Source organism: Vidua chalybeata, chromosome Z, assembly GCF_026979565.1.
Source record: "Vidua chalybeata isolate OUT-0048 chromosome Z, bVidCha1 merged haplotype, whole genome shotgun sequence".
Lineage (NCBI taxonomy): Eukaryota > Metazoa > Chordata > Aves > Passeriformes > Viduidae > Vidua > Vidua chalybeata.
The window spans coordinates 74,239,907-74,253,450 of NC_071570.1; the positions used below are offsets into that span (position 1 = coordinate 74,239,907).

Sequence of the window (13,544 nt, forward strand, 5' to 3'; positions counted from 1 at the left end):
TGATAGAGCTTTCATTGTTTTAATTGTATTTGCAGACCAGATCTAGAGTAGGTCTGGAAAAATCAAAAGTACACCAGAACCTCTTTTGAAGCTCAGGTACTGCTTATGTGTGGTCTTGCAAGGAGTTTGGCTTAGCAGTATTTGTCTGTGCACTTTTTTTTTTTTTTTTTTTTTTTTTTTTAATCTTGTTGCATTCCTGCATGGGCAGAGTTAAATATGGACTGCCAGTTTCACTTAGCTGAAGTCCACAATAAAATGGTCCAATATTCATGCCTAAAAAAATTAGCAGCTGTTGTAACTTCTGCCAGCTGAGTGGGTTCGATGCATTAAAAAAAAGAACCCTCGTAAGATCACTGCTCTCACAAACTGTGCAGTGCAACACTGTAAAAGGTTTCCAAAAAATTCACAATCCTCTTCGTATGTGATGCCCTTACAGTGAAGAAGATTCTTTTGGCTGTAAAGATGAAGGCTCTACTTTTTCTGGTGCTGATCTCTGCCTGTGGGGCTGAACCTCACCCTGGCAACTCAAGTCTGGAGCATGAAAGAATTGTTCACATTCAAGGTAAGGAAATAAGTGAGAAAATACCAATATCTTCATATTGCTGAAGGAAACAGAATAATGTGCTTAATGTTCCTTAATTTTTTTTTTTTTTAATGCTGTCACACTGTTTTTTAAATACTTGTATTGTTAGTGACCAAATGTTTTCTTTTCTGGTTGTGTTGCATTATTATTTCCCCTAAGAAAAGTCAAAAAAAGAAAGTTGCACTGTTTAACAGCAGTTAGTCACAACCTTGCAAAGGTTAGTGAGTAAAGTACAGCATGATTTAAGACAAAGAGAAAAAGCATGCATCCTAAAGTAATAAACAACTGCAGTGGGTTGAAATACTTCAGTTTATTGTAGACTAGATTTGATTTTAAGAGGTCTGCTGCACACAGTTCTCCACAGCACAGATATTTATTGGTGTGGTTCATTTAAAAAGGCTCAGCACATCAGATAACTGGGCAAACTAAACCAATAAAAAAGAAAATGTAACTTACCCTGAAAGAAATGTGCCTTTCCTGATACCTTTAATTCACACTAAATATTATCCTGGCCTCCTGCAGAATCCTGTTTGGTTCTTGTTTGAGTCCCAGAGATTATAGCTGTGGCAAGATTTGAGCCTGCAGCACAATGCAGCTGTTTTTTTTTTTTTTTTTTTCAGTCCCAGCTTCAGTCGTTGAGGGTTATCCTGCATAAGAAGAATCAGGGGGTTTATGCAGTGAGGACAGGCAGAATGAACAGGGATTTTCCTGCTTTCACCCCTACCTTCCTTGAGCCTGGCTAAAATTAATTTTGCGAAATTAAGAAATGCAGGATCACTGCCCCTCCTCTCTCTGTCTCCCTCTCACTCCCTCTCTCTCTCTCTCTCTCTCTCTTGTTAAAGTTTGATTTGTTTCTTTCAGCAGCCAGAAAATTGTGCTGTTTGTGTAAATATGAATTACCAAGCTAGAGCAGGGTACCAGGAAGGGCTGGACGTTCAGGAGTTCACGGGAAAGTCACAGAAGTTAAAGGCACCCTGTACCTATTAAGACAGGGATTGTCAAGGTCAGGCAAGGAGTGAGAGACAGCTGCTCTCCCTCTGAGGAGACTCAGGATGAAGGTCAAATAAAGGTGTTATGTCGAAATCAAGATCTGTCGCTGCTCTGAGATGATGAGCACTTGTATCCCAGGGCAAATTTCAAATCAGACATTGATGTCAAATAAACATGCGTTTTGCCTTTCCTTGTACAATGCAGCTTCTTGTATCTGAGCTTGACTGGTTTTTTTTTGGAAAATGAAATTAGTGCGATAGTCAGCACTTCAGTGTAAATCAGGAGTCATGCATGTCAATTGTTACTAACCCAAACAGTTCAAAGCTGACAGAAGTTTCAAGGTGAGCCCTTCTCCCTCCCCGTGAAAACTCACCTGTACCTCCAGAGTTTATTCCTTGAAGGAGAGCTGGATGAAGATTTAAATTTGAGCTCCACCACAAGTCCTCCAGCTGGTTCAGGCTCTGAAATGCACAGGCAGACCCCAAATCAAAGAGACTGAAACTGCTGGGGCATTTTTGCTTCTGATTTTTGCCATTCCTCTCTGCTTTGTGGAATCCCACCAGGGCTGGGATCCCTCCCTCCCAGTGCTGCAAGGAAAAAAAAAAAAATATATAAGGATTATAAAAAAATCTACACCTGGAGATGGGATGGAGATTAGGGAACACTGTAGAAGATGTTCAGATGGCTTTTTTAATCACATTAACAAATCCAGCATCCCTCTCCACGGCTGAAATCCAGGAGATGTGTAGCTAAACTCTGCCAGGGCTGCATGCCTGGGAATGCCTTGGAATTACAAAAGGTGTGAAAGGGATTTCCTGAGGCAGAGAAGGAAACTCTGTTATAGTCCTCATTCTTTACATCACACAATCTCCTGTAGGCTGAGTTTTATTTGTTAAAAAAGCTGGGTTTCAGGTCTTCTTACTGCAAAAGGGTTCTGCACCCTTACTTTTCTGATATGGAAAACACCTTCCTGATCCTCCACATTTATTTTATGGTCTAATCCTTCTCATGCTGCTGTTCTTTGGCTTCCAATAATAATATTTTGTCTTCTTTGAGGTTTAAAACATAAGTAAGATAACACCATACCCCCACGGCTACCATTTGAGTGTGCTTCTTCAAATTCTTCTCTAAGTGTATCACCTCCTGATTACTGTCCTAATTGGATATTGTAACCTGTTAATGTCAGGAATTCATCTTTACACTGGTTCTCATCTGAATTCTTGCTCCTTGAGTGCATCCAGCCCGGATTTTACTCCAGGTAAAATCCTCGTTTGGCCTCAATATTTCTGTTTTCCAGTTTCCATGCTTTGTTCTTCAGATCCTGGATGAAATTTGCTGTTCCCAGCTGTGCTGCAGTGCTGATCAATAGTCTGTGGTGATAGACAGTATTTAGCAGTCAGTCTCCCTCACTGCCACTTGAAATTAACAACTACAAGCTCTATATCAATAATTCCACATAACAGACCTCAAAAAGCTGGGTTTTGCATTCAGCATTATATATTATCAGAATTTTTCCACCCTTCTTTCTTCACGTGTTTTAAATACCCACTCTCCTCCTTTCAGTGCTGCTTAACAAGCCATGTGGAAGTTGTATTTATCCAAAAGTCACAATTACTTTATAAGGTAAAATTAGTGGAGATATTACAGAAATTGTACTGAAGGCAGTTCACTGGCCTTTTTAATATATTTTTTCCATATCATTAAATTCCCCAAGCTCTAAGCAAATGATACATCACATTCCTTACACATTTGTTTTTGTTACATACCTGATATCAGATTACTTTGACTTTCTTTGTCAAATAGCTGTTTTATCTTATTCCTCTTTCTAGTATTGACTCTATTCCTGCTGTTCAAAAATTTTCCTTCAAAATTTGTCCTAAAATCCTGTTTGCTGCTGAGGTCAGACTGATTAACTGGCTAATGGTTGAATTACTTTCTTTACATTTATTTGTTATTTTGCTGCTGTCCAGAAACACCTGGTGCTGTCCTGAAGTGACAGGTGAGGCCACAGCTGTGCCAGTAGGTCTGGGTACCCAAATTTTCTGCCCCTCCATCAGTGTAAAATCTCCTGACACCCCGCTCAAACTCAATATTTGTCAACCAGAACAAACAGTATTTCATAAATTGCTATTGCTCTGCAATTACACTTTGCTTTCATGGACACAGAGCTCTGCCTGTCAAATGTCCACTCTCTGGAAAAGAGAGTTTTCTTTATTTTTGCTGAACACTTTCCCAGTCTCTAACACTGCAGTAGACAAAGTTCTACGTCTATGTTCTCTTTTAAATATTTCGGGTTTTATCTAGAAATGATTTGCTAGAAATGATTTGCTAGATTTCTCTAGAAATGGTTTCATCAGCAGCTCTGCTCCTGCTGACAGCGTCAGTTCTAGCTCCTGGTTCTCTCCTTGTTGGTTAATACAGTTAATTTGGACTTGAACAAAATTTCCCATCTGCAAGACAGTTTTACCTCCCTGCTTTTCACAGTGTCTTCAGCTTATTTCCTCTGTCCCAATTGCTTTCTTTATATTTCTTTTTCTCCTTTGGTTTTATTCCAGTATTGATGCACAAAATTCATAAATCTATGAAATTTATATGTAAAGCTGCATTTTAAGTCTTCTGTGGCTTTGTTTTCTTTGCTGAAGCCTGTGGTGGATTTCACGGTTTTGGTTTTATCCAGGCTGCTTGACCCTATCCCCTTGTGTAGTTTGTCATTCCAGTCTCACTTTTGGGGATTAAAAAAAAAAAATATAAAATAAAAACCCCAGAAACCCCACACCTCAGAAAAACCCTGTGTGCCTCAGGGAGACACCAGTTTCACTCTGCAGAAAAAGCCACAACCATAAACAGAATGTAATCACCAGAAATAATCTGGCGAGTGTAAAAATGGGGCTGAAGTATCCCCAGCATTGCTCCCAGCACAGCAATGTAATTAATTAGAGACTCAGATTTTTCTCCCGAATACCTGCAAAGTCTCTCTGACTTCTGAGAGAGGGCGACTCCTTTCAGTGCTCACTTTGTCCATCTCTCTGATCTGCTCATGGTGCCTCCTGCTGACCAATTATGCAAAAAAAAAAAAAAAAAAAAAAAGAGAAAAAACAGAGCTCCCCTCGGAGATAAGGGCACTCCCCTGGGTGTAGCTGCTCTGAAAAAAATACTCAGAGTTGACTAAGCCACCACAGTAATTCCTGAATTAATTACCTAAGGGGAGCCAGAGCCTTTAGCATGACCCCAGTTTGTTCAGGTTGTAGAAGCACAAGAAAAGGCAGCGATGGGAACACGAAGTTTGGTTGGTGGAGGATCAGATTTAACATTTTAGCTTTCCTCTGAATGTAAGAAAGTAATATTCATATTCATGTTCATTCATTTTACTATGTTTGAGGTGAAAACATGCACCCCTTTGCCTACCAAGATCTCTGCACAGGTTTATTTATGCATACCCAAAAAATATTTCAACATTTTAATGCTGGCCAGTTGGAGCAAACAAACAAAAAAAAACAAAAAAAAACAGAAAAAATCCTAAGCACACAGAAATGAGTTAAATCAATTAACCAATAATGAAAGCAGAGGAAATCTTTGACCAACTTATTCTCTCCGTATAATGAGTTTTATTTACAGTCCACTTCTTTTCCTCCAAATCAAGTCAGCACCAACAGAGAGTAAGAATCTGAACAGAGTTTCTGGACCAGCCAAAAACATGATAAAAGATAAATTGATGAAAAAACATGACAAAAGATAAATGCACTGCTCATCTGACCTGTGACACTAATTTTATCTGCTCAAGATAATCTTGGTTACCTTCATGCTTTTCCACTTTACTTTTGACTTCTTTCCTTCTTTCCACCTTTCTGCATTTTTCCATTTCCCATTACACTGACAATTCTTTCCATTCTCTTACCTGTGTGTTTTCTGCTTTATGACTGGATTTTTTTTTTCCTTGAACTTTTGTTTTGCCATTCAGGACAATTTTGATGATGACACGATGTATTTTTCTGTCTTGTTGCAGCTAAGCTTTTTTTTTTTTTTTTTTTTTTATTTCCACAAAACCTGCTTCCCTCCTCAGATCACGGCCTGTTGCAACAGCAGGGGATAGAAAAGTCATCAGAGAGCAGAAATTCCACACAAAAAAAAAAACGAAAAAAAATCCGCCCCCCCCCCAAAAAAAGAAAAAAAAACCAAAAATGCAAACAAAAATTTGCTGTCCTTGAAGACTACATCTTCTGGAGCAGACCTTAACTGATGGGTGCCAGGATATTTGGGTTATTAAAAAAAAAAAAAAAAAAAACACCATTATTACAAAAACACAAGGGTTCACGTGGAACATGAATTTAAATCATTAATTTGCCTTTGCTGGTGGTTACATCAGTGGAATTCCATAATAATAAATAGCATTTAGGGGTGATAAAGGCACTGGAAGGGCTCCATGCAGTTTCTGTGTAATATTTTGGCTTTGTCAAACAGCCCTCATGCCACCCATGAAGATTTACTTCTGTGAGGAAGGAGTGCAGAGACTTTGCCTTGATTTCTGTTCTGTTCTGCGACACCTGATCTCCATGAAATTTATCTACACCCAAGCAAAACACACTTAGAGGTTGTTTAAGGCAATAATTTAGAAGAGATGAAGTTTGTTAGTTCCCTGATGGTTTCATGTGCTCTTAGGTCTCCTAGAAACCCAAACCTGAGTTAATATATCCTCTTTAACAGCTCCCCCCCCAACGTGTGACTCAAGTTGAGGAGATGGAATCAGCTGGAAAATGTTTTATCTCAGCCCTGTAATGTCTTTTTTACAAAGACAGATTTCTTCTCTGCCATATATAAACCAGGCATTTTTAGCTGTACTATTATTTGGAAACTGAAGCTTCAAACTAAGATTTATCTAGCATTTCTCCTACCAATTTTATATCAGAACTTAAGAGGAGTGTGTTGGGGGTGTTCTATCCTGTCTGTTCAGAGGCAGGCACATGGGAGTTGGATCCTTGCCTTTTCCTTCTCATGACACAGCAAAACTGCATTAGTTCTTGAGCCAAAAAAACCCTTATTTTACCAGTCTTACAGATGATATACAAAATATTTTAGATGTTTTTTTTCCAAAAACAGAAGTAAAAAGGTAATTGGCTAAAACACATATAGAAAAAAATGTGCACTATGTGCAAAATGTGTGTGTGATTCTCCCTCATGGTTTTCCTCAGTATTCTTTGAGTGATACACCCATATATCAGTTCATCAATAATGCACTTCTCTAGGTATTACAGAAAACAGGAACCATTGTTGTCACAGAAATTATTTATGATTTTTAAGTCAACATTTTAGATTAAAAAAAAAAAATTGAGGATAACTACTTGCCACTGCTGTGGGAAGAGTAAGAACATTTTAGCATGAGCTCAAGTCCCTGGAAACACTACAGGAAAGCCAGAAACAACTCTGTTTATTTAAAACATAATGGCACAGGGTAATATTAAGCTAGGGGCTTGCTAACAGTGGGGAACATTTAGGGAATACATGAATTTATCTGACAAAACACTTCTGTAATGTCATCCCTGGCTTATGATTTTGTTTATCCTGTGTGTAAAAATGCACATCTTTTCCTCCACTGTCACTTTGTGAGGCACTCCATGAAAATGCTGGAATAATCAATTTTTGTGGCCAGCTCAGCATAAGATTGTGGATACTCCTGGTGGATAAAGCAGATAAAGCCGTTTGCCAAGGGTTGTGGTGTGACTCATCCTCTCTGTGTTCTTGGCCCTCCAAACCTGGCTGGCCATCATTCTGGTGTGCAGAACCCAGTTAAGGGAGGAAAAATAAAGAAAGGAAGCCAGGAGAAAACCCCACAGCAAAAGTATAATTGAAACACACACACACACACAAAAAAAAAAAAAAACAAAACCACCCAAAACACAAAAAAACCCCAAACAAACAAACAAAAAACAAACTCACACCCAAAAAAAAAAAAAAAAAGCCCAAAAAAATCACAACACAACCCAACAACCAGCCGACAACTAAAAAGATAAACCTTAAAACATGTCCAGCAGTAAAATTTGGAGCTAAACCAATAAGGCAGCAGGTGAGACTGAAGTGAGAGCTCCAGTAGAGCAAGTCCACCTTGCTGTCCTTGAAATGGGCATCACACTGACAAAAACCAAGGCTGGAAATGGACAAAGCAATGACCACCAGAGCAGGAGGAGGAGGAGGAGGAGGAGGAGGAGGAGGAGGAGGAGGAGGAGGAGGAGGAGAGAACAGGTGCTCAGCCTGTGCCTTTTCATTTAAGGCAGCAAAATATCCTTTCTCCTGCAGTTCATACCAGATTTGGCACCAATGAGATACAGCAAAGCCAGCCCAAAAATCAACTTTTTAAGTGAGTTTTCATTTCTGTCAGGCAGCCTTTCCCTACAGCTTGGGGAAAGCAGCTCCCAGAGTCGTGTTCTGTCCCGGACATCCTCTGCATCCTGGACAAACTCTGTTCACTTGTGCTGCCTTTGTCATCCTTCCAGCTGCACCAAGAGGATTAGCAAAAGGCCACAATCTGTCAGAATCAATAGCAGGGGAAGCAGGAGTGGAAAAAATCCTGCAAATTAGTCGCCACTGGGGCCTGGTTCTGTGCTAACAGCTCGGCTGCTGCCTGTCTGACCATGCAAAGCGTGCCTGGAAGGGTGAAAAGCCCCACCTGGGAAATCTTTCTCATCCCAGTTCTGCCCTTGGAGCTGAGAGCAGAGCCAGTCACCGGGGTGTTGCCACCTCTGTCCCCAGCAGAAGGAGCAGCTGGAGGCTGCCCAGCTCTGCTCCTCCACCATCTGAGGCTCAGGAGTGACACACGTGTCCTGCCTTGTCCCCAGCCAAGACCCAGACTCTGCTGTCTGCAAGGACAAGTCCTTAATGAGGGTTAGACCCTCTCTAATCCAGGGGTTTCAGAGTTTGCAGTTGTTTGGCTGCTCAGCTCACAAGTTCTCTGCTGGTGCTTCTGAAGGAAGCGGTTCTGGGGAAGAAGTGTTACCCTCCTCAAGTGACACCCTGGGCTCCGTGACCGCACTTGGGCGTCCCATCCTTTTTCCTTCTTGCAGTCACCTTCCAGATATTCCTGCCATTTAGAAAGAAATTAAAATATTTTTTTATATTTTAAAATACAAATAATTTTATTTACAAGGCTTAGCCTTGTCAGAATGCCCCTGAGGGGAGCAGCCAGGGAGCTACCACCCTTCAAACCAGTGTTTCCTCCATCTCCCATCACTGTTTCACAACAGATCAGTCCTTGTTTCCCTTGTTTAAGTCCTTGTTAACCCAGGAAAGTCCTTGATAACCCCAGGAAACAGAATGCATTGCTCATTTGAGCTCGGTTTTGCAACAGTAAAACCAGCAAAACAATCTGGGATTGTAAAGGGATTCTGGTTTGCTCTGTCTTTGGTTTCTTGGTGGTTTGGGTTTGGTTTTTTTTTTTTTTTTTTTAATTTGTCAGCTCCAGGAAGAGCGAGACCATTCATTCCACCACACTCCCAAAAACATGCAGTTCAGGTAGATTTGGCCCTGGCTCTCACTGGCTATTGGATAATGAAGACCTCTAGGCCTCTTGCCAAACCCTTGTCATCTCATTTTCAATCCCAAGTGCCTGCTGCCTTCATGTGTCCTAGCTCAAGCTGTGCCTCATTCCCCAGTCTGACATCTGCTTTTCCTCGAAAGCCAGAGGTCCTTCCTCCTCTCCCAGATCCAGGAGAAGCAGCAGCAGCAATGTAATTTTCTGCCTCATTGTCTTTTCAGTGAGAGGGGTGCATCATCCCATTTTCTGTAAAAAAGAACTGGCTTTTGCAAAGGTTGTGGGTGGAGGCACATTTCAAGTGTCACATCTCCCTTGGAACCTTCAGGGTCAAAGGAGATATTCCAGGATGAGAAAAGCCTCCCTTTCCTTTCCTTTCCTTTCCTTTCCTTTCCTTTCTTTCCTTTCCTTTCCTTTCCTTTCCTTTCCTTTCCTTTCCTTTCCTTTCCTTTCCTTTCCTTTCCTTTCCTTTCCTTTCCTTTCCTTTCCTTTCCTTTCCTTTCTTTCCTTTCCTTTCCTTTCCTTTCCTTTCCTTTCCTTTCCTTTCCTTTCCTTTCCTTTCCTTTCCTTTCCTTTCCTTTCCTTTCCTTTCCTTTCCTTTCCTTTCCTTTCCTTTCCTTTCCTTTCCTTTCCTTTCCTTTCCTTTCCTTTCCTTTCCTTTCCTTTCCTTTCCTTTCCTTTTCCTTTCCTTTCCTTTCCTTTCCTTCCTTTCCTTTCCTTTCCTTTCCTTTCCTTTCTTTCCTTTCCTTTCCTTTCCTTTCCTTTCCTTTCCTTTCCTTTCCTTTCCTTTCCTTTCCTTTCCTTTCCTTTCCTTTCCTTTCCTTTTCCTTTCCTTTCCTTTCCTTTCCTTTCCTTTCCTTTCCTTTCCTTTCCTTTCCCTTCCCTTCCCAGGTTACCATCCCCTCTGCTCTTTACAGCTACAGAGCCATTACTCAGGTAATGGCTGGTGCAGAGGGCCAGAGGAGGTGGGAGGCAGCCAGCAGGGAGGAACATCCCCAAATTAGGATGCTGATGCTGGAGTCAGAGGTGACAGTGCTCTGGGCAAGCCTCCAGGCCCTGCTGGCACAGGCACAGTTGTTAGAAAGAGTGAGCATTAAGAGCCTGAGTCAGAGCCTCCCTCCTGCCCCAGTCCTTTCTGCTAATATTTATTAACTTGACTATATCAGTATTAAAGACCCAACATAGCTGAGCTCTGAATCAGATTTCTGGGTAATAACCACCCCAAACCATAACACTTCTCCTCCCAAGGTGGACAGAGGACTGTGGAACGTCTTTGTCCCCAAAGGAAACAGGAAAATTTGCAGGCAAGCTGTGCTGGCTGTCTTCACTTTCTTCCTTCTCCTCCTCCGCCTCCTCCTCCTGTGGAAACTGCTGGTAAGGCTTTCCATGGCGCCTTACCTCAGCTCACCTCTCTCCTTGGATGCTCTCCTCAGAAGGGGGAAGATGGATTATTGGAGCATCCCTGAGCCTCTGGAAAGGAGGGCAGTGAAAAAGAACATAATTTAAAAGGGGCTGTAGGCGACCTGCTCTGCAGCTTTGGTTTTTTTTTTTTTTTTCACCAGGCAGGAAGGTCTCTCACCCTGCCTAAACACCTTGCAGCACTCAAATTTGCTCATTCTTGAGGAAGCTGGAGCCCTGACCTGTGCAGAGAGCAGCAATGCTCTGGACACAGCACCTCCTGACAAAGAACTGTACCTTTGGGATACCTGTTTTCCCTAAGCAGATGCACATTTGCACTCAGCAAGCTTGCCTTTGCAATTACCACCCCCAGACGTGTTTGCATAAACACAAAATGCTGCATTCCCTGGGGTGCAGCTCAGTGCAGAGAGGGAAATCCAGCTGAGGCTGCAGTTTGGGCAGATATTTCATTTAACCACAGACCTGTCACCAGGCCTCAGAAGCCTGGGAGGGTCTGGAGTGATCCAAAAAGTCTCCCTGCAGACCCCTCATGCTGTGGACACACCACAGGATTCCTGCAGTGCTGTGGACAGACAGCTGGAGGGGTGGGATAGACACTCCATGGAGAGCTCTGCATTCATCCAGTCCTTCCCTCCTCCAGCCACCCACATCTGATAACATTTTTTTCATCATTTTTTTTCCTGAACCAGCCCAGACTGATCCCCAGCAGAAAAAATTGCTGCTAGCCTTCACAGGGCCGCCCTCTCAGCAGCCTCTGTGGTTTTTGGGAGCTCACCCACAGCCCTTGCTGGATTTAGAGAGAGCCAGTTCGAGCCTCAGAGTGGGGAATCACATTTTTTTGGGCGGCCACATCAACTTGCTGAACATGCACAGGGGATTGCAAAGTCTCTTTTCACAGCCTGTGAATGCAGAGTGAGGTGGTGATTTACTGGGGGTTTTGGTCACTGTATCAGGGGTCAAGGACAACAAACCCCAACGGGCTCAGTCAGTTTTGGAAACTTCACATGAAGAACGAGGCAAGAGGTACTGAAAGGAGGGAAAACTCTCACTTTTGGACACATCTGCTGACCAGCACATGAAATCTGCATTTTCCAGGGTTTTCCCAAGGCAGCACAGCCTGTAAAAGCCCCAGAGACTCAGGGCTGGAAGCGAGCACCTGCCCCAGCTGACTGTCCTAAGCAAAATTATTTCACAGGGCAACATCTGCTACTAGAGGGAAGGAAAGCAGGAAACCTGGGGTGAGGAGGAGAGGAGACAGACAGTCACATGCAGGTTTGCATGAAAAGTGAGATCAAAATACAAAAGATAAAACAGCGACAAGTTTTAAGGAGCTCAGAAAAAAAAAAAAAAAATGAGGAAAAAACCACATTGGGATGATGAAGAGGGTGGGAAGCAGAGGATCACATTTTATGTTTGAAGAGCAGCTGGACTTCCTTACTCCGGTCAGAAGAGGAACTTATACTCAAATGCTAGAATAAAATAGAAATGCCTAAAATATCTACTTTAGAATTTTGTCAGTATAAATAATGCCATTTGATACATAAATGGTTTTTCTGCTTTGTGAGTGGGATTCTCTGCTTTCCAAACTGTAAGGAGCTTTGTGTGCTGCTGCCTGAGTAAGCTGAATCCCTCCAAAAAAACTGAATTATGAAAATAAAAAATAAAGCACTGATATGCAGCTCCTGAACAAGGAAAATATGGGAAGTGTTTTGGAGATTTTTACGGGTGATGACATTCATTTATCAGCAATACAGCTCTGCAAATCTATTTACACAACTCCCTCTTCATGAATATGGGACGGTCTGTGCCTGTGTGAGGGGCACTGAGATGCTTTGAGCTGAGCAAATAATTATTTATAAGTGGTTTATAAACCTTATTAATGAACAGGTCCAAAATTATTGCAGGGCAGTGATCCTGCAGATACAAATGGTGATGCCTTGTGAAGGCAGACCTAGAAGAGAGGCTGGGCAGAGCTAAAGAATAAAGCAGGGATTTATTCAAAGGATCTCCTCATGGATCCACCTTGGGCAGCACCAGAGCCCAGCCAGGGCTGCACCCAAGAGGAACCAAAATGGTCCAAAATGCACGAGCGCTCCCGGGGGCTCTCACTGGGATCAGCTCTGCTCCATTTGCACCTTGCAGTTCATTGTCCCATTCCAGCTTTAGCCCAGGCACTCCCATCCTGCTTGTTTTTCTCTCTCCAGTTTACTGATGTTTATAATTTTTGGGCCTGGAGCTTGTAAGTGTTGTCTTTGGTCAAGCTGGAAAAGGAGTTGTTTTCCTTTTCCAAGGGGAAAGAGTCTACCTACCCTGGGAGGACAACTTGCTAGCACTAAATATGAATCTGAGAGCTACACACTAAAGCAGCAGAGAATCTGAAAAACATAAAAGCTAAAGCTTAAGGCACCAACGGCATTGACCACACCCATTTTGTAAAAGGAAGACCGCAAACCAATTCTTGGAGGGCGGGTGGTTTGTTTGTTTGTTTGTTTGTTTTGTTTTGTTTTCACCTGTTTCTCCTCAAATCCCTACAGAAAACGGGCCCCGTCTCCTCGTGGTAGCAGAGCAAGCCAAAATCTTCTCCCACCGCGGCGGCAACGTGACACTGCCGTGCAAATTCTACCACGAGCACACCTCCACCGCCGGCTCGGGAACCCACAAAATCCGCGTCAAGTGGACCAAACTCACCTACGATTACCTCAAGGAAGTGGACGTGTTCGTGGCCATGGGGCACCACAGGAAGAGCTACGGGAGCTACCAGGGCAGGGTGTCCCTGCGGGAGAGCAGCGAGAACGACGCCTCGCTCGTCATCACCAACATCAGGCTGGAGGACTACGGCAGGTACAAGTGCGAGGTGATCGAAGGGCTGGAGGACGACACGGCAGTGGTGACTCTCAACTTGGAAGGTAGGAGGCACCCTGAGCCACACCTTGAGTGGGGTTGGTGTGGGAATTGTTAGGGAATTCCTGCTTTTTCTTTTCCTCCTCCTGCTGATGCTGGGTTGTCAGGTATTGCGCTATGGCGGACGTTGTG

The 13,544-nt window shown here is 42.7% G+C and overlaps 1 protein-coding gene across 3 annotated transcripts in view; it reads left to right on the plus strand.

Moving 5' to 3' along the window:
* Nucleotides 1-444: 444 nt before the first annotated feature.
* The window catches only part of HAPLN1 (hyaluronan and proteoglycan link protein 1), a 32,147-nt gene continuing 19,047 nt past the window's right edge, over nt 445-13,544 (plus strand). Inside the window, exons 1-3 of one of the 3 annotated variants that reach the window (XM_053969043.1) lie at nt 463-562; nt 2,023-2,025; nt 13,046-13,417. In XM_053969043.1, the coding sequence (XP_053825018.1) occupies nt 463-562; nt 2,023-2,025; nt 13,046-13,417 (475 nt within the window). Of the gene's footprint in view, nt 563-2,022; nt 2,026-11,893; nt 11,897-13,045; nt 13,418-13,544 lie in introns of all 3 variants that reach the window. The other 2 variants (XM_053969044.1, XM_053969045.1) reach the window with 2 other exon arrangements.